We start from the raw sequence: 25,836 nt of genomic DNA, 5'->3' as shown, positions 1-25,836 counted from the left end.
GGACCTGACTTTGTCCATGGGCTATATATTCCACTGTCCCTCAGGACCCCAAGAAGAGCGACAGCAGCAGTTGCGGTTGTAATGTTTATTCAGGGTATAGCATGGCTTGAGGAGAGCAGGGTGGCAGCAGGGACGTAGAGATGGCAGGATCACCGTGGATGTCCGTGTCAGAGCACAAGGGAATGGGCGGGCTGTCAGTCCTTATGCTGAGAGGTAAGGGCAGCAGAGTGAGCTGAGCCACCTACACCCCCCATAACAGCACAACGCGGAGGGGTGGTGTCCCTCAAACGCCTCACCTTGGGGCCTAAGGCATCCCGGGTCCGTGCTCGAAGCTTATTGGCTTGAGTCTCGGCCATGTCTGCCCGCTCCTCTGCATCATCCAACTCATGCTGGGCCTTGCGGTACTTGGCTAGGTTGGTGCTGGCTTGCTGCTCCTGGGGGCAAGAAGGGAGGATGCCCACACGCACACACACACACCCGTAGTGCACATTTGGAAACTGAAGTGGCCACTCTAGTCCCAACCCAGAAGAGAGCTGGCCTTTTCTGGTTCTCTACTTCTCACCACCAGCCTCTCCCAGCTCCAGACCACACAGCAGGAAAACACAAGATGAAACTCCTTCAGAAAGTTCTTCTGTGCCAATCTGGCGAGGGTGCCGCATTAATGGGCCACAGACAGCTTATGTCTTCCATACTGCTAGGAATTTCCCTTCCTGCTGGGGCAGCGGGATCACTTTGGGGGAGCCATTATTCATGCCTCAGCTGGCCACCGGGCCTGTGGTCATAGTTCAAGGTGAAGTGCTTCACCCCAGCAGCCTAAGTATAGTCCCGGTCCCCAGACTCGTGAGCTCACCGCCTCCTCAAACTGACGCTTGTAGCTCTTGACCTTGCTCTGCAGCTTGTCCACCAGGTCCTGCATGCGAGCCAGGTTCTTCCTGTCCTCCTCAGCCTGGGCAAGCAAAGGAGACACACGCCTGGCTCAGGCCAGCTCCAGAACCACTCTTCCCACCCCCCCCCCCCAGATGGGGGCTCTTCACTCACCTGGTACGCAAGCTCCTTGACCCGGCGCTCGTGTTTGCGCACTCCCTTGAGGGCCTCCGCATGCTTCTTCTGCTCTGCATCAAGCTCAGCCTCCAACTCCCGTACCTGGACACAGCCAGAGAGTGAACCTGCTGCCCACGCCTGCCACCCTGCGGGGAGGGGCTGTGGGGCCACACACCTTGGCCTCCAGCTTCTGCACCTGCTTCTTTCCACCCCGAACAGCAGCCTGTTCCGCCTCCTCGAGGCGTGCTTGCAGCTCCCGTGCTGTCTGTTCCAGAGTCTTCTTCATCCGTTCCAAGTGTGCACTTGTGTCCTGCTCCTTCTTCAGCTCCTCTGCCATCATGGCTGCCTGTGGGGGGGGGGAGTAGCATGGGCAAGTGAAGACGTCCCCAGGCAGAAATCCCCTTAGGCTCTGTATGCGCCCCCCCCCCACAATCCGAGTCCAGCCTCACATCAGTGATAGCCTTTTTGGCCTTCTCCTCAGCCTCGCGTCTCTCCTGAGCAGCTTCTTCCACCTCCCCACTCAGTTGGGCCAAGTCCGCCTCCAGCTTCTTTTTCTGGTTCAAGAGGCCTGTGTTCTGCAGGGAAGCAGAGACATGGTTGGCATCAAGCCTTGCTCCCATCCTTGTGGACACCCTAGCCACGTCCCACCTGGGAATGCAGAAGGTTGAGGCGCTCTGTGGCCTCCAGCAGCTCCTGCTCTGCCAGCCGCCGGCTGCGCTCGCCCTGTTCCAAAGCAGCACGGAGCTCTTCCAGCTCTGCAGCCAGCAATGCAGCCCTGCGCTCCAGGGCCTGAGCCTGTTCTCGGAGCTCAGCTGCCAGCCGCTGCTCTTCATCACGCCCTGCCTGCTCCTCTTTGAGTTGGGCCTGTAGCAACCTTATAGCTGCCTGTGCCTCCATCGCCTGGCGGGTGGCATGGCCCAGCTGCAGCTCTAGCTCATTGAGGTCGCCCTCCATCTTCTTCTTGAGCCGCAGTGCCTCATTGCGGGCCCGAGTCTCTGCATCCAGGGAGGCCTGCAGTGACTCCACTGCCCGCTGGTGGTTGCGCCTGTCAGAGGGAGAATGAAGGGCTCAGCCTGTGAGAAAGTGGTATGAGTGCCACTTGTGCTCTTCCAAATGCCCACTAGAGACAGGAGCCATTTGGGCAACAACCAAATTGTCTTTCCCCATTTAAAATGACTTATAGCTATCTGTCGCTCTTCTGAGCAAACAAGTTCACCAAGAAGCAAGAGGTCCAGAGACGGAGATGGCTTGAATGCTCACTCTGCCCCACTATGTGATTTGGAGCATCCTTTAGCCTCCCTCATGGAAAGTTTCCCCTAGAATGGGGACAACTATCTGAGAAAACCATGTGGCAGGGGCAAACTAGTCTGCCACCACTAGCATAGCAAGCTGTCTTCTGCAGACCTCAGATTAGTGCACTCCTCATCCTTCTCTGCCAACTTCCGGTCCACTTCTGCCTTGACCTGGGATAACTCCAGCTGAATCCGCAGAGTCTTTGTCTCCTCTAGCTCCAGGGCTCCCTGAGGACATACAGCAGGTAGTAGAGAGTGAAGGCCAAGATATCAGGGAACCTTGAGTTGGGCCCCACACACCCCTGCAGCCAGCCCTGACCTCGGCTTCCTCCAGTGCAGCCTGAAGCTCACTCTTCTCCCCTTCCAGTGCCTTCTTTGCTTTCTCCAGTTCCTGGATGCTCTTCCCACTGAGACTGACCTGGTCCGTGAGGTCACTGATCTCCTCTGTAGAGTGGACAGGGTGTTCAGGATTCACCCTCATAGCTTATGCCCTGACCTGACTTTTTTTTTTTTAAGATGTTATTATGGTGGTGGTGTACACAGGGGTTACCATTTGGTAAGTCAAGTAATGAGTACAGTTCTTAGGAACAATGTCACCCTTTTGCTTTTCCCCTCTAAGTCACTTTTTTTTGGGGGGGGGTCATGGTCTTGAACTCCACCTGGGCGCTGCCCCTAAGCTTTTCAGCTCAAGGTTACCACCCTACCCTTGAGCCAGGCCTCACTTCCCATTTTCTTGAGGTTAATTGGAGATAAAAATCTCAGGTCCTTTTGTGCCCAGGCTGGCTTTGACCCTTGATCCTCAGATCTCAGCCTCTAGCTAGGATTACAGGTGTGAACCACCATGCCCGACTCACTTTCGTTTTTACCCCTAACTTCAGTGTGACTGTAAGGTGCTGCAGACCCCAGGTCCTACCCTGCAGGTTCTTGTTCTCCCGCTTGAGTGTCTCCAAGGCCTCCAGAGCCTCCTCGTGGCTGTGCCGCAGTCGGAAGAGCTCGGTGCCCAGGCCACGGGCCTCCCTCTGCGCCGCTTCCAACTCGCGCTGCATCTCCTCCTCCTGTCGCCGCCGCTCCTCCAGGGCTCGCTCCAAGTGTCGCTGCTTCTTGTCCAGTGCGGCAGCCGCAGAGGTTGCCCGCTCCAGCTCCAGAGTCACATCCTCTGACTCAGTCTGCAGTCGAAGCTTGGCCTTCTCCAGGGATGAGCACTTGGCATTTGCAGCCTCTACGCCTTCCTCTGCCTCTTGCAGCCTCAGGGCCAGCTTCTTCCTGAGCCATGAACAGAGTGTGGACTGCTTAGGGAGCAAGGCTAGCGGGACTCCAGGGTCATCCCTCGCCTCCTTTCCACAGGCACAGGCGTAAACCTGTTGTGGTGATGGCCGATTCGGAGCCACTCACTTGGCTTCCTCCAGCTCCTCGGTCCTCTGAATGGCATCTGCCTCGTACTTGGTCCTCCACTGGGCCACCTCAGCATTGGCCTTGGATAGCAGTCGCTGAAGCTCAGCCTGAGCCTCAGCCTCCTCCTCATGCTGTTCCCGCAAGAGGTCACAGTCATGCCGCAAAGCCTGCACCGCGTGGGCCAGTGCACTCTTGGCCTGTAGGGACATCGATGGCTCAGCATCAGTCCAAACCAGTGGCTGCAGTGTCTTACCTGCCCACAGTCACTGTGCTCGCCCACCTTGTTCTCTTCCTCTAACTGCCTCCGCAGTTCCTCTAGGCTCTGGGCAGCGGAGGCCTTCCCACGGCTCAGCTGGCTGAGCAGAGATTCCTTCTCCTCCAGCAGGCGGCCCAGCTCCCCTGCAGGTGAAAGGACCAGCAAGCAGGTCAAGCTGGTGAGGGGCAGCACCTTGGTCCCACCTGGCGTGGCCCAGTTGAGCCGTGGCTTCACCATTCTCTGTCTGTAGCCGCCCCCGCTGGGTGCTCGCGTCTGCCAACTGCCGCTGCAGCTCCTCCACCTTGATCTTGGCCTCACTTAGCTGATCCTCATAGGCCCGGCACAGCTTCTCCGCACTGGCCTGGGTCCGGAGTCAGGGATTAAAACAGAGCCTAGAACCTGGGATTAGGAGCTAGAAAACTAGACAGGGCCCAGGACTGAAAGATTAGCATTTCAGATTCAGGGCCAGGGATTCTACTGCTGGGCTTATAGCTCAAATGGAGTATGTCACAAGTGACAGTGCTGGGCATGTCTCAAGGCCAACTCAAGTGAGAGTTAAGATACCAGATCGGGGATCATGTGAGACAAGAGTCAAAGCTGCTGATGGTTTCAGGACTAAGTACTGAGGGACTGAGGTTAGAAAGAGTGCTGAGTCAGAATGACTCAAGTCAAGGCTGAAGGTTAGATGCCAGGCTAGTGAGGGTGAGAGTCAGGATCAGGTTCAGGAACAATGCTATTGTGCGGTCAGTACTGGCATGAGGTAGCCAGAGGTCAGAGAGTGAATTCAGGGTTGGCGTGGCATCAGATACCTTCCCACGGGCCAGATTCTCCACACTGGCCCCCAGATCGTCCACCTCCATGCGCAGCTCACTCTTTTCCTTTTCCAGCTTCTGCCGTATCCGCTGCAGGCTGTCCACCTGCTCCCCCAGCTCTGCAGCGCCATCGGCCTGCTTGCGCCGCAGAGCTGCCACCGTGGCCTCGTGCCGCAGAGCTGCCTCCTCCAGCTCCCGGCGCAGCCGGCCCAGCTCAGCTTCACGCTTGTGGCAGCCCTCGCGCTGCCCAGCCGACGCGCCGCCCGCCTCCTCCAGCCGCTCACTCAGCTCCTCCAGCTCCCGTGCAGCCTCTGCCCGCTGCTTCTCTACTCGGGCTCGTGCTGCCCGCTCAGCCTCCAGCTCCTCTTCCAGCTCCTCTGCCCGAGCCTGGGTGGGGGTGGGGAGGGGTCTGGTACATCAGCTCTGGGCATTAGGCCTCTGACCTGAGCCTGGCCCACCCCAGACCCCCACAGACCTGTAGTTCCTTGATCTTCTTCTGCAGCTGAGCGCCCAGGAGCTGCTCATCTTCTACTCGAAGGTTCAGCTGACTCAGCTCCGAGTCTTTTCTGGAAGCACAGGGTGGCATGTCTACCATCTACCCACTGAGGGCCCCCCAAGTGACCCCTGCACTACTGCTCTGGGATTGTTGCCCTCAGCCCAAGCCCAGGGAAAGCAGGACGCTACTCTTGTCCTAGCAAACCCCCACCTCCCAGGGCCCCTTCCTCCCCCCACTGGACTGCCAGTGAAGCCAGGAGGGAAGGAGGGCCCAGTGAGTCTCCGGAGGCCCTGCCACACCCCACTCCTACTTCTTGAGCTTCTCCTCCAGCTGCTGCTTGTCCTGGGTGGTGTCGGTCACTGCCTCCTGTGTCAGCTTCAGGTCACCCTCGAGCTTGCGCTTAGCCCGCTCTGTGTCCATACGCAGCTTCTTCTCCTGCTCCAGGGAGCACTCCAGCTGTGGAGCAGAACAGGCCTCAGCCTCAGCCCGGTCCCCTTTGTCTGCCACTCCCACAGCCCCCTGGTAGCCTCGACTCACGTCCTCCACCTGCTGCTCCAGCCGAAGCTTAGCCTTGGCCAGAGCACCCACTCGGTCCTCCTCTGCCTGCAGGTCGCCCAGGACCTGTTGGTGGGCTTCCTGTAACACCTTCTTCTCCTTGGCCAGCCGGGCCACCGACTCATCCAGTGTAGCCATCTCCTCTGTCAGGTTCTTGACCTGTACCAGGGTCACCGTTAGGACATCCCTGCATCACACTCGGCTCTGAGCAACCACCACCCCTTCCAGCTAGGGGACACTGGGTGAGCCTTCACTGTTCCCCCTTCAGGGATGAGCCCAGTGCCTGGACCCAACTAAGACACTGGTGGATGTTGGCCTGGGCCTAGTCCATGCCCTGTGAAAACCTGAGTAAGAAGCTTAGTCCCGCAGCTTCACTTTCCCCTCCCAGTACTCTGAGCACAATCACGAGGCTCCAGTGACAGAAGCCACATGGAGCATGAAGAACTGCCCTGTCCCCCAAGCTAGGACAGATCAGAATTGCTAGCATTTGTGTACAGCGCCCGTGAGTGCACCACTCCTTGGCCACCTGGATGTGGTATGTGCGGCCAACCTCACTTGAAGAATGAGGACACTGGCACACATCCCAGGCTGCACCAGAGGCCTGGTGGAGGTGGGAGGGGACCCTGCAGCTGTCACCTCTCAAGGCACCACTCCCCACTGAGAGACCACCCACACCTTGTTCTCTGTGGCTTGCTTCTCTTTCTCAGCCTTGGCCAGCGTCAGCTCCAGGTCATCTATGTCCTTCTTGAGCTCTGTGCATTCATCTTCCAACTTGCGCCGGCGGGCAGCCAGGTCTGCATTGACCTCCTCCTCATCCTCCAGCCGCTCATTCAGTTCCTTCACCTTCGCTTCGAGCTGCACCTTGGACTTGATCAGCAAGTGGCAGCGTTCCTCAGCATCTGCCAAGTTGTCCTGCTCCTAGAGGGGACATGGAGTGAGGCCCGTCAAAGCAGAGTCAGCTGAGGGACGTGGCCATCCCTGGAGAAGGAACGGCTCTCTATGCAGTGGTTTGATGACCACCCTTAGCTGGGCACTGGGAACCAATGCTGTGAACCTGCTCTTGGCCCCAGAGGGCTCATGGGGAGGGAAGCATAGAGACAGAACTGCTGCCGTCCATAGGACCACTTTACAACAGCCAAGGACAACCCAGAGGGAGGCTGAGAGAAGCGCACTGGACAGCCCTGTGCCCTGAGCTTGGCTCTCAAGGGCTGGTGGCAGTGCTGCCAGGCAGAAACTCACACACCACAAAGCAGCTCCCAGGTGCCATCTTGAGAGGGACTGGGTATTCTTTTCCCTGTGCTTGCTCACAACCTGGCTGTGATGCACCAGTGGATGAGTCTTAGGACCTCAGGGCTGTTCTTGTTGACTCACCAGGGTGTTAGCATGAGCCTGGGGCTGCTCCACAGGCAATACTCAAAATCTGTGCTGAAGGAGGAACATTTTGCTCTGAGGAGGTGGGGAATTTCTGAACCTTTGGCCACTTCTTCCTTGTTACTACTCTTTTCTTGCTACCTGGATTTCCATGGCCCCCTCACCAGAGAAGGGAGCAAGGGTCTGCCTTAGGGACAGCAAGAAAGGGAGATGTAGGAGGATGCTGGGCATGAGAACTTTAGTCCAGGAAGCCAGGGTGTGGTCAAGAGCCTGCAAGCCTGTCTTGGGATGTCTCAGAGCAGACAGACAGACTCAGGTAAAGCCCAGGGCCCTCCTGGCTGCAGTTCTGGTTGTGCAAGTCACCAAGGGGGACCCCTCGCCATGGTGTCACTCACAGCCTGCAGCTGCAGGGCCAGATCATTCTTCTCCTGGGTGACGCTGACTTGAGTCTCTTCCAGCTCCTGGCGCTTGGCCTCAGCTGCAGCCAGGGCCCCCCGCAGCCCCCGCAGCTCTGCTCTCAGAGCTGCCAGCTCCTCCTCTGCCTGAGCTGAGCGCAGTAGTGGCTTCATCTTGAAGAAAAGCTTCATCCATGACCAATTCTTGACAGCGTTGAAGGCCCGAATGTTCCACTGAATGGTGTACAGGGCATCCCTGGGGAGGGACAGTTGCTGTGACAGGCCTAGGGCTGCCCCCTTGGAGGTGAGGCCAGCGGTTCCCTAAGGGGTCCCACCTCCAGGGCAGGGCTCATGAGCCCCAAGTATCAAGACCCAATGGTTAAGCCAATGGGCCCTAGAGTCAGAGTTCAAATTCGTGTGCCGGTGCTCGACGCTCTTCCTGGCTCTGACTCAGGCCTCCCTCTGCTGAGGACTGCCTCTCTTATTAAGCAAGAAAATGCAAATGAACACATCCAGGGCCTGGAGAACACTAGATACCACTGTTACCTCTCCTGGCCACGATTCTGACATGGCCTGAAGCACCAGGCTGGGTACACTCACGCAGATGTTGAAGTTAGGGTTGGGGGGCACACACAGAACCTCACCCCAACCCGCCATGAGGGATAACCTGACCCAAAGGGCAGCCTGGCAGGGCTTGGAAAGCCTGGGTGACTCTGTGGGCCAAGAAACAGCCACAATGCCACCCTCCCTCCACACCCACCTGCCTCCCAGCATGCGCTGGTACTCGAGGCGCATGAGGTGGCCCCGGCTCCGTGCCTGCAGCAGTGTCAACACCTTGGCCAGACGCTGATCCCGGAGCTCCTCCAGGACTCCTAGAAGCCCAGCCTTGAAGAACACCTGTGGGAGCAGTGGTGGCAGGTTCAGCCAGGTGTGACTCCTGCCCAAGGTGACACCCACAGCCAGGGTCAGCCATAATTCTTGGTGCCCCAACCTTGGTGTGGCCAAACTGATACTGGGTATGATCAATATCCAGGGAGCCCAGGAGCTTTTCGGTGGCCTTCCTGCTGTCCATGAAGGTATCGTCCGGGATGGCACTGGGGTTCAGGATACGGTACCTACAGGGCCCGGAATAGATGGTGAGGAGATTGGCACAGGCCCCTGAGAATAGAAGGGGCTGCTGGGAAAACAGAGGATCACATCTAGCAGGTACAGAGTGGCAAACACTACTCTGTGTGAAAGAAGAAGTGTTGCTACAGTGGGGATTGGACATATCCCAAAACCTCAGAGAAGGAGCCAGGCATGCTGGTTAACACATATAATCCCAGCACTAGGGACACAGAGATATAACAAGCCAATCTTCACTATATAGTAAAATCTTGTCTCTCAAAAAGTAAAAGGCGGGGGCTGGGAGTTTGGCCTAGTGGTAGAGTGCTTGCCTAGCATGCATGAAGACCCAAGTTCGATTCCTCGGTACCACATACATAGAAAAAATCCGGAAGTGGTGCTGAGGCACAAGTGGTAGAGCTCTAGCCTTGAGAAAGTCCAAGGACAGTGCTCAGGCCCTGAGCTCAAGCCCGGGACTGGCAAAACAAAAACAAAAGGCAGGGTCGGGAGTTTGGCCTAGTAGTAGAGTGCTTGCCTAGCATGCACGAAGACCCAGGTTCAATTCCTCGGTACCACATATATAGAAAAGAAAAAGAAAGCTGGAAATGGTGTTGTGACTCAAGTGGGAGCTCTAGCCTTGAGAAAAGTCCAAGGACGGTGCTCAGACCCTGAGTTCAAGCCATATAAGTGGCAAAAAAAAAAAAAAAAGTAAAAGGCAAGGCATGGTGATTTATGCTACCCAGCAAGGTGAAGATGGGTAAGATTTCAGTTCCAGACCAGGGAAAAAAAAGTTAGGTTAGCAAGACCTCATCTCAACCAATAAGCTAGGTACAGTGGTGTGACCCCAGCTACATGAGAGGTATCAGCAGGAAAATTGCAGTCAGAGGCCAGCCCTGGAAAAAAAAATAAGAACCTACCAGAAAAATAAAAAAGAGCTGGGGACATGACTTAAGTGGTAGAGCACCTATAAGCAAGGTTAAGGCCTGAGTTGAAAACCCCAGTAATGCCAGAGAGAGAGAGATTTACAAAAAGCATATGCTAGTTGTGTATATGAGACTCCCTTTTTGCTGGAGTCATGGACATGTGTCACCATGCCCAGCTAATTGGTTGAGATGGGAATATCACGTTTTCCCCTGGCCTAATTTCAGACTGTGATCCTCCCAAGTGAGGCATGAGACAGTGCCTTGCCCTATTACTTTTTTTTCCAGTCCTAGAGCTTAAACTCAGGGCTTGAGCACTGTCCTTGAGCTTTCTCAAGGCTAGCCCTCTACCAATTGAGCCACAGCAACACTTGTAGCTTTTTCTGTGTATGTGGAACCGAGGAATTGAACCCAGGGCTTCATACATACTAGGCGAACACTCTATCACTCAACCTTACTTCTGGCCCCTCTAACTTTTTTAAAAGACAAAACCGTATAAAGTAACTCGTATGCATGTGTGTGGAGCCTCGGGGATGAAGCTAGTTTGCCACCTGGAGGGAAAGCCCAGAAATACGATAGGCCCTTCACTAGACCTGTCCAGGGAGCTACTGGGCTCTGTGGACAATGGCCGCACACACCAAGGTCAGGACTGCCCCTGGGTGCTGGCACCCCTCCAGGCCAATGTCCCACTTGGTTTCAGCCGGGCTCATTCCTGGCCTGTCACCGGTTCCCAGAGGCGCTCTCATCTGTGTGTGCTTCAACTCGGGGTTTCTAAGTGTTCTAAAGGGGCTCCATAAGCAAGGCCTATGGGTCACTGAACTACAGGGTCTTTAACAGCCAAACCAATGGATGATAACATAGACGTATGGCTATGGGAACAGTCCAAGGACTGAAAATGAGATTCAAATTCAAAAGCAGTGAATACACATGACTTCAGATACAGTATATGTATAGAAATCCATGTAGGAAGAACAGTGTGGACCACAGTTAATTCTGGAAGGGGATAAAATCACAGACACTTAAAACCTGAAAAAAGAAAATTAAACCTAGGGCCAAGAGTGTGACCTAGTGGTAGAGTGCTTCCCTAGCATGCATGAAGCTCTGGGTTTGATTCCTCGATACCATATACACAGAAAAAGCTAGAAGTGGTGCTGTGACTCAAGAGGTAGAGTGCTAGCCTTGAGAAAGCCGAAGGACAGTCCCCGAGCCCTGAGTTCAAGCCTTCAAGCCCCAGCACTGGAAAGAGAAAAAAAAAATGCCTGAACTTCAGAATAAAAAGTTCAACTCTTCGAGAATGTCTGCTGGAATCATTTCCAACTTGACATACGCAAAGCAGAGCTCCGATCACTCTCTGGGCTGCCCGATCCAACCACTCTGCCTTCTAATGCAGTAAATCTATTCCTCCCATTTGCTCAGGCCCATAACCTGGGAATAATTAATTCCCTCCTTCCTTGTCTCCCTTCTTTCCTTCCTTCCTTCCCTCTTCCTTCCTCCTTTCTCTTTCTCCCGTCCCTTCCCTTCCCTTTTTCCTTTCCTTTCCATTCCTTTCCTGTGCCAGTCATGGGTCTTAAAATGAGGTCCTAAGTGCTGTCTCTAAACTTTTCTGCTCAAGGCTGCTCTACCATACCTCCACTTCTTGCTTTTTTGGGGGCGGGTGGGTGGGATGGGGTAGTTTATTAGAGATAAGAGCCTCACAGACTTTAGTGCCTGGACTGGCTTCAAACCACAATCCTCAGATCTCAGCCTCCTGAGCAACTAGGATTATAGGCATGAGCCACCCACACCTGGCTCTTTCTTATTCTGTATCCAGAATATAGACTAGCCTATTCACTGGCTTTCTCCCAGGTTGTCGCTTCCACATCTCATAGACATGCCTTCCCATCTCTCACTGTCCCCAGCCTCCTCCCCTTCCTCCTCCTCAAAACAACCTCCATCCATCCCGCCATTCTAACATTCCCCTCCCCCAGGCCTCCAGGTAGCTCCGGAGGGTGGCTGAAGGCACAGCAGGAGGAGCCAGGCAGGGCTGGAAGCTGGCTACCCACCGCTGCCTGAAGTCAGCATAGAGCAGCCTGTTGGGGAACCCTTGGCGGCAGATCCGGATCCCTTCCAGGACCCCATTGCAGCGGAGCTGGTGTAGCACCAAGAAAGCATCCATAACCCCTGGGCATAGTGGGGGTTAAAGGACAAGGTTAGAGGTCTAAGAATCTACCTTTGGCTCCCAGCACTCGCTTCCTAGTCCACCCCATTGCCCCCTCTCCACCCCAGCCAGCCTTGGAGACACTACCTGGGGTCTTGTTCTCATTGGGGACAATACAACGGACAAAGTGGGGCTGAGTGGCCCGCAGGTTGGTCATCAGCTTGTTGAGGTTCTCCTGGAAGTAGGGAGAGGAGGGAGAAGGCACAGAAGGGGAAGAGAACCAGAATTGGATGCTGCAGGAGATCCGGCCAGTGAGGACACAGGGGCCTAGGTATGCCCTGACCTCAGTTCTTAATCTCTTGCTACTGGTGACACTCAGCCCTCTCCCATCATCATCACCAAAGTCTCTCCTTCCCCCTGCCCCCTCCCCCCCCAGGTTCCCTTCCCACCCCCCTGCCCAGGCCTGCCCTGGCAGTGTGGGGACAGGAGGCAGCACAGACTTGCTGTGATGTTCACGTCACGCGCAGAGCAGTTAAACATCACTGCAAGTCTTAACCGCCTCCCGCCCAGGGTACAAGATGGCAGGAAGTGGAGAGGGAGGAGGTTGGCGGGGTGAAGGCCCAATCTGGAGTGGGGTGGGGGACCCAGCCTAGGCCTCACCTTGTGTAGCTGGGACACTGTCTGGAATGATGCTGCCTTCTTACGCTTCTCTTTCACCCCAGACTTGGGGGGTTCAGCTAGTGGAGACATGGAACCCCCCTCAATCCAAGGAAGGCCACTCTGTGAGCCCCTGTGGAAATGGTGAGTTTGTCCCCAGGTACTCACAGGAACAGGAGCCTGCATAGTTCTCATAGAGAGTGGCCAAGAGTCTGTTTTGGGACTTTTGGAAGATAGGGACCACTGTCTCATTCAAAGGATCTTTGTTTTTCTCCAGCCAGCCCACAATGCTGTAAGGCACCTATAGAAGTGAGATGGGTAATAAGCTAGCATGAGGACCCCGAAGAGGGAGAGAGGAGGGTGGTCAAGGCTGGGGTCCCCACAGACACCTACCACGCCTGCATAGTGGACCACTTCAAAGTGGGCCTGGTACTTGCGCTTCTTGTCAGGCCGAGGCTGCTGGAAATTGGGTGACTTCCCTGAGTGGTTGTCATAGAGCTTGGCCCGGAAGCTTGCATCTGAGGCTTTAGGAAACATGCACTCCTCCTCCAAGATGGACAGGATGCCCAGTGGCTGGGGACAGGGAACATCTTGAAGGGCTAGCCCATCTGGGCTACCCTGGACTCCACCCCGATCCCAACACTGGCCACTTCATCCAAATGTCACAGATCAAACTCACTCCTAGGAGAAACATTCTGTGGCCTGACTTCAACTTCCTTCTATTTCACACCATTGAACTTGCTTATATGATACATACAAATGCCAAGTGGCATCTGTTACCCACTCTGTCCTCTCCAGCACCCATGGCTCATATACAAAAGCTTGCCACATGGAGAAGTGGGATGCCAACTGAGACTGCCCATGGAAAAAATGCATGGCCAAGCCAAAGCTCGTAAAAGAAAGCAGCTCAAGGACCAAGGCACAGGCTTTAATATTGGAGAAAATGTTCTTTTCCCATTTTTCCAGTTTTCTCCATAGAGAGGTATATATCATGTTTCATAACCAAATAAACATGGAGGGCCTTGTCAAGCCTGAGTGGTTCTGAGGACCCAAGGAAACTGTGTCTACCATGGGCCTGACTGACCATCCAGAACCATGAGCTGACTTCAGTACTCTGATGTATACCTCCTGCTCACACCACCCTCCAACACTCTGCCAGCACACATACAACTCCCACTCACACCCGTGTGCACATACACAGTTACCCACGTGCTTACTTCAATGCACAACCATACTCTTAAATACTGGTATGGGCTTGCACACATACACACTCACTCCCCGTTGTCCTCCTCTTGATGCCCTGCTCCAGGCCCTACCTTCTCAATGAGGTCAATGCAGGGCTGCAGGTCAAGGCCAAAGTCAATGAAGACCCAGTCAATGCCCTCACGCTTATACTCCTCCTGCTCCAACACGAACATGTGCTGGTTGAAGAACTGCTGCAACTTCTCATTGGTGAAATTGATGCACAGCTGCTCAAAGCTGTTAAACTATAAGAGGGCCACACCCGCTTAGCACGCTCCTGGAAGATGGGGGCAAGGAGGCCCACAGAGGAGCAGGCTGTGCCCAAGCTGGCTGCTCCATCCCAGCTGAAGTGTCCTGTGCCTCAGACAGAACCTGGGGTCGGGGGCCATTTTCACCTCAAAGATCTCAAAGCCAGCGATGTCCAGGACGCCGATGAAGAACTGTCGGGGTAGTTTTGTGTCCAGGGTCTGGTTGATCCGAGACACCAGCCACCGGAACAGCCGATCGTAGGTGGCCTTGGCCAGAGCGCCCACTGCAAATACCACCTGCAGGTGCAGAGAGGCCAGGCTGGAACCTGGCAAGAGGGAGCCCTGCCCAAGTGGGCTTTGGGCATACTTACCTGCTCCACACTCTGGCCTTTGGTTACATATTCATTCCCCACTCGCACTCGGGGGTGCAGAAGGCCCTTGAGAAGCTCCCCGCTGCTCACTCCCATCAGGTAGGCTGCCTTGTCTGCACCTGGCAGCGCACAGGTTGGAGGAAGAAGGAGGAAGGCCACAGTGTGGGCACCTGCTGTCTATTGCCCTAGTCTGGGGTCAGGAGAGGCAGAGGGGAAGGAGGAGCCAGGCAAAGGGCCTGGATGTTATCAGCCTTGGGGCCATGAGGGTCTAGAACTGAGGAGTCAAGAGCAAGTAAGGCTGTAATCCAAGGATGTGGATAAGAGCTAGGGTCATTGGTCATGAATGAGTCAAGGCAATCGGGTCAAGGTGAAGGCCAAGGTCAATTAGGGTCAGGGCCCTCACTCTCAGTGCCATCGGCCTCAGCCTGCTCCTCCCGCTGCTTCTGCTTGAACTTCATGTTGCCAAAGTGCAGGAGGGCCCCAACGATCTTGTAGCAGGCGCACTTCTCCTCCACGCTGAAGCCCAGGATGTCCATGGCATGCTGGGTAGGTGGGAGCACAGCAGGTTCAGAGAAGTCTGGACCCTTCCAGACCCAGCTAGGCACTGCTCCCCTGACAGTGCTCCCTGATCTCCCGCCCAGCCCACCAACTACACACTCCCTCCCCCACAGGTGCCCTGCTCAACCATCCCCTCCACAGCCCCTTACGTCTGTAGCAATGAGCTCCTGTCCGTCATCCATGTTATCCACGGTGATGACACCCTGGCTGCAGAAGTGGTAGTCATAGGGATTCATCGACAGCAGCAGCATGTCTGTGGACATGGGGCAGAAAAGGGTGGCTTAGCCTGTGCTTACCAGACTGCTCTCCTTTCTGAATGGTGGGTCCTGGAGGTGCAGCCCGGACAAGTCTAGGGCCCTCTCAGGCCTTCTCTGGAGCCTCATTTTTAATCCCATCTCCATCATCACGACTGTGAACAAGCAAGGTCTCTTTATGTGGTCAAGCTGGCTTCAAACTTGTGATTCTCCTGCCCTAGATCCTGGGCTGCATTACAGGAATGCTTGGTTGCTTTAACGCTCTCTCCCTCTCTTTCTCTCCACCCCCCCCCAACTTTTTCCTTTTTTCAGTGTTAGGGAGGAACCTAAGGCATTGTAAATAATAAATTAATGTTCTAGTAGTGAGCTACATCCCAGTCCCTTTTATTCATAAGTGTATGGTTTTAAGTGTTAGCAAGTTTTAGTATGACAGAGCTAACAGAGGGAAAAATAGGAGAAGTACCTCCCACTCTCCATGAAGGAAATGGGAGCTAAAGATATCTCTTTTTAACTTTTCATATTTTTTTCTTTTTCTTTTTTTGCCAGTCCTGGGGCTTGAAGCTCAGTCCTGAGCTTCTTTTTGCTCAAGGCTAGTGCTCTATCACTTAAGCCACAGCACCACTTCTAGCCTTTTCTGAGTAGTTTATTGAATATGCATCTCATGGACTTTTCTGCCCCAGTTGGGGGCAGGCATGAGCTACCAGCACCTGACTTATTTTTAAGTTTTGAGTGACTTCTCTTTCTTTATGACTTCTGAGGAAGGGGCACCAACCAGTTCCCACGTCTTATTCCTCCCTTGACCACTGCTCATAGCCACCCCTCCAGCCCAGATGCTTAGCTGAGTGTCAGGAAACAGGAGAGAAGGACTCTGTCCTCAAGGAGAAAGAGACAGGGGGTGGGGAGAGGAGAGAGAAGGAGGAGGGGGAGAGAAGAGAGAAAGAGAGAGAGAGAGAGAGAGAGAGAGAGAGAGAGAGAGAGAGAGAGAGAGAGAGAGAGAGAGAGAGAGAGAGCGCACTGGGTATAGATAGTCAAGTTGCTGGGCACTCTGTAGCGCTGGGAGCTTCCAGTCTCGGGGTGGCAGGAGGACCAAGTGGGAAGCTGTATAACATTGATGGAGCAACGGAACAAGAGGCACAGGAGGAAAGGCTCAGAAATAATCAGAAGACAAAGGAGGGCGGGAACACGATGACTCTGAGCTCTCAGGATAATTGGCATCCCCAGCACAGGGAGGGACCAACCATCTCAGGGCTGGGCCTGGCAGCCAGGAAGGACCTGACAGCACTTTGATTTGACTCCTTCCCTCCATCTGTAGCCCTCACCCTGAAGCTCTGGCTTCTTCCCTGAGAGAATCTGGTAGTAGACATGGTAGCCACGCTCCCCAGGCAGCTGGAAGATCACTCGTGACTTCTCCAGGAGGTCTGCAGAAAGGGGCAACAGTCTGCCATCCCCTCCACCTCCCCAAACCAATAGGCACCCCGACAGGCATGGGGAGGGAGGGCACCATGAAAAAGGGGTAGGCCATGTGCAGAGGTGTTCTGTCCACACTCAGGCCAGCATGTGCTGGGAGGGTCTTTCTGTCAACTCTGTCACTGTTGGAATGTGTGTCTCTCGGGCCAGTGAGTGTCTTTAGGGTGGGGAGATGCACATGGATGTGCATTAGGCTATGTGTTGGTGTTACTCAAGGCAGAGAGCGGCCAGCGTAGGGGCTCCTGGGTCTACAGGGTCCATAAGTATGGCCCTAGCAGTGGGGATCTGAGAAGCTGAGCTCTGGGCAGAGTGAGCTTCCTAGAAGGTGGCCTGGAAGGGCTGGAGACTGTAAAGGAGACATGAGGCTAGACTGGGGGTGGGGAGGGGCACAGGAGACAACGGGCAGGCCTGCCCTGTTAGGGGGCAGAGAAAAGAATGGCTGTCAGATGTGGCAGGGAATCAATTTTAAGGAATCTTCCTGGCCAAATAAGGATATGAGTCTCCATCTTAAGGTGACAAGATCTAGAGAAGGTGTGTGTGTGTGTGTGTGTGTGTGTGTGTGTGTGTGTGTGTGTGTGTGTGTGTGTGTGTGATGAGATCTTACTATGTGGTTCAGTCTCTTGAACTTATTCTGTAGCCCAGGCTAGCCTCAAATTTGTGATCCTTCTATTCCAGCCTCTCAGATGCTATAGTAATAAATGTCTGCCAACATATCCAGCTTTAAGCGGGGATAGAATATGGTCAGTTAGGATCAGAGAAACGAATGGGAAGAGAGTGGAGGCTAGGAGACCTTGTGCAGAGGTTGGAGGGACAACACCCTGGTGATGTGACATGGGCAGTGGCTGGGGGATGGAGACAGATGTCAAAGCCAGCTGAATCCAATACCTAGTCTGAGTGGAAAAGCTCGGGCCAGCCTCCATCCCTCCTGCCTTCCCTTCTCCCAGACTCACAGCTGTCAATGTCTGCAGAGGCCAGCTTCCCAGAGGGTCCGAAATGAATGCGGATAAACTTTCCCTGCAGCAGAGGAGCAACCCTCAGTCAAGGGGCTCAGCCAGTACAGCTTGATCTGTTTGAAGGCTCCCACCACCTGGGCCCTCCCAGTTGCTGACCACGCTCTGTCCACCCTCAATCCACTGTGGCCACTCACAAATCGAGAGGAGTTGTCATTCCTCAATGTCTTGGCATTCCCAAAAGCCTCCATGGCTGGGTTGGCCTCAATGATTTGATCCTCGAGGGTACCCTGGTGACAGCAGGGATAAGGGTCTTTCAGTCCTGGCACTCACTTGACTACGAAGGGGCCCCATATGGCTGGTTGTGAAGAGGAAAGGAAATCCCCCCAGACCTCAGAATTGTTGCCTGCCCCAGGTCCACTGGCTCCATACTTACCCCAGTCTTGGTTGCCAGAAATTGCTGGAAGAAGAAGGAAGAACAAGTCAAAGGCTGAGTCTCACAAGGTGAGAAGGACAGACAACAGTTAGAAAGACAGTGACTGTTAGACATCCAGAGGTTTACTAACAATGAATGAAGCATCCCACCCTTCCCCAATTCCCACAGCGAGGCCTGTCTAGGACTGTTAGAAGAAGAAATTCTACAAAGAGGGAGCAAGCATGGTCCTGACCAGGGCATGGAGGTGGGGAGCTGAGCTAGGGTCTTCCAATCACAGGCCTCTCTCTCCCTCAACCTGTTCTCTGTCCTTTTCCTGCATCCCTTTGTTTCCCACAGAACACCGGGCCTCAAGCTCTCCTTCAGAGCCCTGCCGGATCCCCCTCCTTCCAGCAGGACTTCCCTCCTTCATCCTCTGAGGAGAGAAGACACTCTGAATATTCCTACCCTAATCTCCCTCTGATGCCCCACCCCCTTTAAAAAAAATAAATCTGTCTTTTGCATTCATTCTTGATGGCCTTTTAATGTAACCGTTGTAGTGTGTGCAGGTGTGTTTTTATTGAATACTGTACACCTACTATTAGGTGTAGATAATACCATGCCAGGTGTGTGTGATTGGCTCTCCCAGAAGCAAAGTGCTGATCTGCTCAAGGTCACAAAGCAAGTGCCTGGGAGGTGGGCAGGGATCCAGACCTAGTACCTCCCTCATGCCTGCAGCTATGCGTCCCCCACACAGAGGGACTTTGGAAACAGAACCCATACTTCCTCTACCCCTCCTGGCCTTAGCTTTCTCTTCCCTTCATTTTTTTCCCCTTCCCCTTCTCTTCTCTACCCTAGGAAGAAAAGGAGAGGAAGAAAAGAATGAGTAGAAAGAATAGAGATTCCCCCCCCCCCCTGACTCTGTGATCTGTCATTCATTTCTTCACTTCCAGGGAGTTCAAGACTTAAATGCCCTCAGAAATACTGCTGGGGAAAGCGAGGTAAGGGGGTGTGGCCGTGGCAGGAGTCCTTGCCCCCATATTCCTCCTCATTGTTTTCATGCAGGACTTTCTGGCCAGTTTGGCCACATTTGGGGTCAAAATGAAGGGTTGGTATTATTTTTAAATCCTCAGATTCTGGCGGGAGCTCTTCTTTTACCTTCCCTGCCTGCCTCCTTCCTGTACTCCTGGCCAGAACTCTTTCTGCCCAGGTTCTTCCTGATCCCAGTTCTTCCAATTCTATCTCTGTCAGCTCTGACCATCTTTCCCTGTCACTAGAGCAACCCAACTTAGTATCCTCAAAGAGCTTTTGAAGTTTGGAGAAAAGTGTAGGAAAGGGAACAAAGAAAGGCTACTTAAAAAATCAATTAAAAACAAAACGACAAAAAACAACAATGACCACAATCAAAAAGCAAAACTGAAATAAAAAAAAAATCAAAAACCAATAAACTCAAATGGGAAAAAGGGAAAGAAAAAATTGAAAAAAAAAAAAAAAGCAGGGAAAGAGAAAAAGAAAAACGCCCCAGAGTAAAGCAAGGCTTAACAAGACCAGGACAAGAGTATGGTCTTGGGCTTTTGGAAAGAAAAGGCAGCCCACACTGAGTATAAATGAGGAGGCAGGGGCAATTAGAGTCTAGACAGTCACCTGTGGGGCTAGGAATAGAATACTGTACCTTAAAAACAAAAACAAAATAAACAAACAAAAGTAACCAAAGCCCCATTTTTAGGAAATTTCCAAGAAACTTGCAGAACTCATAAAGTATGCAATTGTTTTAAAAGCTCAACATCCTAAGCTCTGAATAGTTAATTTCTATGGGTAAGATTGGCCTCAGGTGACCAAGTCTTCAGTGCATGAAAACTTAAGAAAAACAATCACTTCATAGTAAAAAGCAGCCTATTAAATAAACACTTCCAAAATATAAAACACGAAGTATCCAGGTGGTCACAGTTTTTCTGGTCAAGCCTTGCTCAAGCCAGAGCCTCCTACCTAAGTAGAAGGCGCAGGCAGGGCTGGGGGCTGGGAAAGTACGAATTTTCAAAAGAAAAATAAAAAGAAGACAAAAGAGAAGAAAATAAAAGGAAAAAAAGCAAAAGCAAAAACAAAAACAAAACCAGCGAGAAGCAGTGGGAATCAGTGACAAATGGGCAAATCTTACAGCCTTCTTGCCCGGCCCGTCTCCCAGGGCAGCGACGATGGCAAAGTACTGAATGACCCGCTTGGTGTTAACGGTCTTACCGGCCCCCGACTCTCCGCTTGGAGGACACAAATATAAGTCACCAACGCTCATCAGATTCTCTAATTCCCTCAGCCCTCAGTGCACCCCCCCTCCCAAGCAGGACACCCCTTTCCTTCTCTCCCCCAATCAGTGCCACCAAATCCAAACCCCAGGGGAGATCAAAACTCTAAGCATTGTTTACAAAGCAAAGCAGTCTAGGCAACCCCAGTGAGATGATACACATGACTATGCCATGGCATTGCGCAGTGCTAATCTACCTCCAGGTGCTAGGCCAAGTAGTGTTCCCTCCATTGTCTCAGTTATGTCTTATAGAAGCCTATAAGGCAGGCATTACTGAGATAAGGAAATAGGCCACAGAAGTTCTGTGACTGTCCCTACTATTGCCAATCGCATGTATCCATTCACTGACACCTTGTAATTCTACATAGTAAGGTGGTTCTGTTCTTATTGGTGAGGCTCAGAGGCCCAAAGGCACACAGCAAGAAATGGAGATGTTAACCAGGCCCAAGTAGCTCACACTTGTAATCCTAAATACTCAGAAGGCTGAGATCTGAGGGCCATGGTTCCAGGATAGACTTGGCAGACAAATACAAGAAGCTCTTATTTCTAACCAATAAAAAAACACTGGAAGTGAAGGCTCTTATCTCCAATTAACAACCAGAAAACCTCAAGTGGAGCTGTGGCTCAAGTGGTAAAGCACTAGCCATGAGCAAAAGAGCTCAGGGATAGCACCCAGACCCTGAGTTCAAGCCTCATGACTAACCAAAAAACAAAAACAGTGGTAGTGATTCAGCTCTGAGTGGCACAAGGCATTGAGTTGAATCCCTAGTACCAGAGAAAAGTAAGAAAATGTTAGAACTTGAATCCAGATCTGCCTGGCTTCAAAGTCCATTCTCTTAGTCACCAGGCTCCAGGTTTTTGCACCTATGTGTACATGTGCATGCATACACAAACATCCATACTGCTTAGGCTTGATTTAGCTTCAGCTGGGACACTGGCTTATAGAAATTAAAGGTTCTTCAGTGGGGGCTGGGAATGTGGCTCAGTGGTAGAGTGCTTGCCTAGCATTCATGAAGCCCTGGGTTCGATTCCTCAGTACTATATACACAGAAAAGGCCACAAGTGGCTCTGTTACTCAAGTGGCAGAACTTTAGTCTTCAGCCCAGAGAGGCTCAGGTACAGAGTTCAAGGCCCAGGACCAGCAAAAAATAAAAATAAATAATAATAATAAATAAATAAATAAATAAAGGTTGTGCCCTAAACATTTTGGGTTCAGTTCCTGTCCTCTTCCTGCCAGTATTTCCCACCCCACACCCAGACTCCCAGACTCACGTGATCAGCATGGATTGGTTTTCCCGGTCTAGAGAAAAGAAGAGGGGACAGAAAAATCAGCTGTGGGGAGGGACAAGTCACAAGTAGAACATCTAGGGTAGCCACGGTATGGAAGCAGTCTCTACCACCCCCACCCAGGCCCCAAATGAGAAGGATCAGGAGGGAATTATAATTTGGAAAGGCAGAATGGTTGCAGAAGCATCCGGGCGCTTTAAAGAAAGGCCGTGCAAGTGAGGGAAGGAGAGAGGGGTTTTATAGCGGAGCCCAGCAGGGTCTTGGGTGGGGGGGAGAGGGGAGGCAGCCCTTACTGCGTAGCATGTCGTTGTAAGCGTTGTCTGCCACCGCGTAGATATGAGGCGGGGACTCGGAGCGCCGCTTCCCCTTGTAGGCTGCTACCACGGACGCTGTGTAGACTGGGAGCCATTTGTAGGGGTTGATGGTGACACAGAAGAGGCCTGAATAGGTCTGGGGACACAACGTATCGGTAGATTAGATGTCTCTTAGCTCTGCATAGGAGATCCCATTTCTAGACCCCAGTCTTCACAGCACGGAGACCCCTGCAATACTCCTCCAGGGACCACTAAGTGTGCTATGCCTCTACCTTCTCTACCTCATACACCCCACCTATCCCAACTCCAACTGCCACCCCAACCCCACCCCCGGGTCCCGGCCTGCAACTAAACCTGTGGCTGCTAACCTTTAGGACTGCAATATTCACCTAGTCGGTTTCTCTAGCTCGGCCTCTGCCACCAGCTCTGCCCCTCAGCCCACCTCTCATTCTAGCCCCGCCCCCACAGTTATGGCCCCGCCCCACAGTTATGGCCACGCCCCCTAGCTCTAGCTACAGACCTGCCCCCATGGCTATGGCCCCGCCCTTACAGCTCAATCTCTCGCTCCGCCTCCATGTCTATGGCCCCGCCCCCACAGCCTTACCGTTAGCCCCTGCCCTAGGCTTCCCACCGCCCACCACAGCCCCGCCCAGACCCAAGGCTCACGTAGATCATCCAGCGAGCATAGCGCTGGCGCAGGTTGTGCAACACTGCGGCCTCGTTGAGATGGGTCATCATGGCCATGTCCTCGAGTAAGTCGAAGCGGGGCGGGTTCATGGGCTGCAGTTCCGTTTCACGCACTGTCAGCACCTGTCAAGGGGGCGCGTCATATGCTTCCAGGCTCCTTACACTCGGAGCTGAGAATCCTGCAGGTCTGGAGACCAGGGGCCCCGCACTGGGGTGTAACACTTCAGTATCAGGCTGCAAATGCTGCCTGACCTCCTCGCCCGCCCGCCCGGTGGCAGCTGTTCCTACCACCCCTGAAGCTGCACCCCAGGGACAGAGGGATTAATCTTGCGGGGTGGAGGGGGGTCGGAAAAGGAAGCTCAACCTTCTGGTCTTTGGTCTCCACGGTGACTTTGCCTCCAGTAGCCTCCGATTTGATCTCAGCCTCCACATAGGCATCTTGTTCATCAGGTATCCAAACTCTTTTCTTTCCTGAGTTTTAGAGAGATCATGGGGTTGGGGATGAGACTTCAAGAGGGACTGGGACACCTTTCAACCGGTTCTCAAGCGGTGGCTCACATTTGTAATCCTAGCTATTCAGGAGGCTTGGATCTGAAGATGGCGGTTCCAAGTCAGCCCAGGAACTAAAGTCCATGAGATTCTTATCTCCAATTAACCATTAGAAAACCGAGGGGTGGGGCAGTAGCCTTGAGCTGAAGAGCTCAGGGACAGCACCCAGGCCCAGAGTTCAAGCCCCACAACCAAAGGGGAAAAAAAAAAAAGATTTGGATCTCTTGTGTTACCTGCTTTTCCCTGCTTAGCCATCTGGCTCCCGAGTTTCAGGTGCACAGATTTTATGGTGGTTAAAAACATGGACTCTGATTCCTCAGTCTCACATAAACAGAAAAAGCCACAAGTAGTGCTGTGGGTCAAGTGGTAAACATCAAGCCTTGAACAAAAGAAGCTTGGGACAGTGCCCAGGCCCTGAGTTCAGACACCAGAACTGGCAACAAAACTTTTTTAAAAATTTAAAAATTAAAAATAAAAAGAGGGCCGGGAGTTTGGCCTAGTGATTAAAGTGCTTGCCTAGCATGCACTAAGACCAGGGTTCGATTCCCTGGTACCACATACATAGAAAAAAGCCGGAAGTGGTGCTGAGGCTCAAGTGGTAGAGCTCTAGCCTTGAGAAAGTCCAAGGACAGTGCTCAGGCCCTGAGCCCAAGCCCAGGACTGGAAAAAATAAAAATAAAAAAATAAAAATAAAAATAAAAAGAAACATGGACTTGCCAGGTATCGGTGGCTTATGACTGTAATCCTACTACTCAGGAGGTTGAGATCTGAGGCTTGTAGGTCAAAGCCAGTCTGGGCAGCAAAGTCCATGAGACTCTTATCTCTAATAATAATAATAATAAAGCCGAAGTGTAACTTGGCTCAAATGGTAGAGTGCTACCCCTGAGCAAAAGAAGTTCAGGGACAATCAACGCTCAAGCCCTGAGCACAAGCCCTAGAACCAACACACACACACACACACACACACACACACACACACACACACACACACACACAAATTCCCTCTCTCTCTCTCTCTCTCTCTCTCTCTCTCTCTCTCTCTCTCTCTCTCTCTCTCTCTCTCTACCTGGAAGCTGGTGTCTGTGCCTATAATCCTACCTACTCAGGAAGCTGAAATCTGAGGATCTCATTGTGGTTCAAAACCAAACCAGGCAGACAAATCTAAAGACATTTTTATCTCCAGTTAACCAGCAAAAAAAAAAAAAAAAAAAACACCCTAGAACTGGAAGCTGGGTACCTGTGAGTCACGCCTGTAATCCTAATTACTTAGGCAATGGAGATCTGAGGATTGCGGTTCAAAGCTAGCCCAGGCAAGCAAGTCTGTGAAATGCTCGAACTTTTAAATAAGTTTGAGATAACATAACAATAGCAGAGTGTTAATTGAGCACAAGGCCTTTCTAGCACAGGGTGCCCTCTGCAACCCTGGAAACTATCTTGGTCCCCACCTTCCCAGGCTGCTGAATGAATTCAAGTTATCTGTGCTGGGCCTGGCACAATAAGCACTTAACACACATTGCCTATTATTAATGGCCTATGAGTAACCAGCTCATAAATAGTAGTCTTTATTCCTGTCCCTAGCAAACAGTGGATTTGGCTCTGGGGAAAGCACTAAAAATAAGCCCAGCACAGGTTTTGTGGACAGGTGGAGGCTGCCGCACACACACCAATCAGTCTCATCTGTCATAGATCACAGTTTTAGGAGCACGTGGTATTGTCCCATTTTACAGAGGGACAAACCAAGGCTGGCTCAGGCACAGTACTGTATACATGTTCTCTGGAGTTTGAGCCTGCAGGCCCTAACACCTTAGGGAAACCGCCAGTGCTAACGCAGTCAAAGCCAGAGTGCCCCAAGTGGAGGGCCACTCCTCCCCACTCCTGATCTCAATCCTGATCCCCCCCTCTACCTGCACTTACCGTCCCATGCAACAGTATGCACCTTCATCAGCTCCTGGTATCCCTGGCGGAGGTAGCAGGCTGATTCCCCGAGTTCACTCACATCCATCATGGTGATGAAAGGTGGAAGAAGAGGGTGGCTTGGAAAACCAGGCGGTTCAAGGCAGTTGTGGGCAGCCTGTGTTGAGAGATGGCTGTGAAGAACTATATGATGGACCAGTGGCCCTGCGAGTGGTGCATGACCCTCCAATTACAGGAGCTGATACTAAAAGCCTCTCAGGATAAGCCCCAACACACACACACACACCCCCTAAAGCATTATATTAGCTCCACAAACACCCATAGGCCTTGTACCCACATATCCTCTAGCCCTAACCCCAGCCCTGATTGATCACCCACCCTGGTACCACGATGAAGGCTGGGAAGCCGCGCTACTCCTTTTATTGCTACCGTCAAGGTCAGCAGAGGAGAGCTATGTCAGCAACCTCCACGTGTCACAGCCCCCCCATCCCAGCCTGGCCACGGGACACAAAAGGCAAATTCCCTTTTATCTCCACCAGCACAGCCCCTGGGCTATTTTTACCTCCCATTGTCAAGGGATCACAAAGGCAGAGAGAGAGACACTCCAACTCAGTGAGACCGGAAGGCTGGATTCAGACACTGACAAGGGCAGGGACTAGGCAGAGAGCAACTCAGAGACAGAAACTGAGTCACAGAGAATCCCATATACCTAGGAAAGAGTTCACACACTAAGAAAGGAGATTCAGAGCTAGGAAACCCATAAAGACCCTGTTGAACCACCTAGTACAACTGTATGTATACATCCAAGAAGACTGACGCCCGGAGAAAGGAAAGCACTGACGAGTATCACAGATGAGCA

General features: G+C 52.7%; 1 protein-coding gene across 3 annotated transcripts; it reads right to left on the bottom strand.

Annotated features, from left to right (window-relative positions):
• Nucleotides 1–70: 70 nt before the first annotated feature.
• On the bottom strand, nucleotides 71–25,085 carry Myh7b (myosin heavy chain 7B). Of its 3 annotated transcripts, XM_090352222.1 has the most exons (41): nucleotides 24,978–25,085; nucleotides 22,879–22,985; nucleotides 22,494–22,637; nucleotides 21,807–21,963; nucleotides 21,499–21,526; nucleotides 20,086–20,182; nucleotides 17,955–17,978; nucleotides 17,716–17,808; nucleotides 17,519–17,582; nucleotides 16,421–16,519; nucleotides 14,997–15,100; nucleotides 14,693–14,831; nucleotides 14,290–14,408; nucleotides 14,066–14,215; nucleotides 13,745–13,915; nucleotides 12,822–13,001; nucleotides 12,597–12,729; nucleotides 12,432–12,508; nucleotides 11,919–12,006; nucleotides 11,677–11,794; nucleotides 8,602–8,725; nucleotides 8,371–8,507; nucleotides 7,611–7,866; nucleotides 6,520–6,762; nucleotides 5,827–6,003; nucleotides 5,600–5,745; nucleotides 5,269–5,359; nucleotides 4,791–5,180; nucleotides 4,216–4,342; nucleotides 4,006–4,124; nucleotides 3,726–3,922; nucleotides 3,247–3,596; nucleotides 2,653–2,777; nucleotides 2,446–2,561; nucleotides 1,690–2,086; nucleotides 1,491–1,616; nucleotides 1,217–1,387; nucleotides 1,039–1,143; nucleotides 851–946; nucleotides 297–434; nucleotides 71–206 (listed from the first exon to the last, which is right to left on the bottom strand). In XM_090352222.1, exons 1-41 carry the CDS (start codon nucleotides 25,066–25,068, stop codon nucleotides 195–197), a joined length of 5,826 nt encoding a protein of 1,941 aa, XP_090208348.1. In that variant the 5' UTR covers nucleotides 25,069–25,085; the 3' UTR covers nucleotides 71–194. The 3 variants fall into 3 exon arrangements, with proteins under 3 accessions (XP_090208348.1, XP_090208346.1, XP_090208347.1); XM_090352220.1 differs by lacking the exons at nucleotides 20,086–20,182; nucleotides 22,494–22,637; nucleotides 22,879–22,985; nucleotides 24,978–25,085 and adding an exon at nucleotides 22,217–22,288; XM_090352221.1 differs by lacking the exons at nucleotides 20,086–20,182; nucleotides 22,494–22,637; nucleotides 22,879–22,985; nucleotides 24,978–25,085 and adding an exon at nucleotides 22,196–22,283.
• Between the last annotated feature and the right edge of the window lie 751 nt (nucleotides 25,086–25,836).

Source organism: Megascapheus bottae, chromosome 18 (genome assembly GCF_031878675.1).
Source record: "Megascapheus bottae isolate mThoBot1 chromosome 18, mThoBot2.hap1, whole genome shotgun sequence".
NCBI lineage: Eukaryota > Metazoa > Chordata > Mammalia > Rodentia > Geomyidae > Megascapheus > Megascapheus bottae.
The sequence above is the reverse complement of the archived record's forward strand: the minus strand, read 5'-3'. Positions and strand labels throughout refer to the sequence as shown.

What these genes read in the sequence shown, in the direction of transcription:
- Myh7b (XM_090352222.1), bottom strand. Translation starts at nt 25,068, where the DNA reads ATGATGGATGTGAGTGAACTCGGGGAATCAGCCTGCTACCTCCGCCAG. An exon ending in CTCTGCAGACATTGACAGCT is followed by an intron (nt 16,520 to 17,518) that starts GTGAGTCTGGGA and finishes CCCTTTCTGCAG; the next exon opens with ACCTCCTGGAGAAGTCACGA. An exon ending in ATCAGTTTGGCCACACCAAG is followed by an intron (nt 8,508 to 8,601) that starts GTTGGGGCACCA and finishes CTGCTCCCACAG; the next exon opens with GTGTTCTTCAAGGCTGGGCT.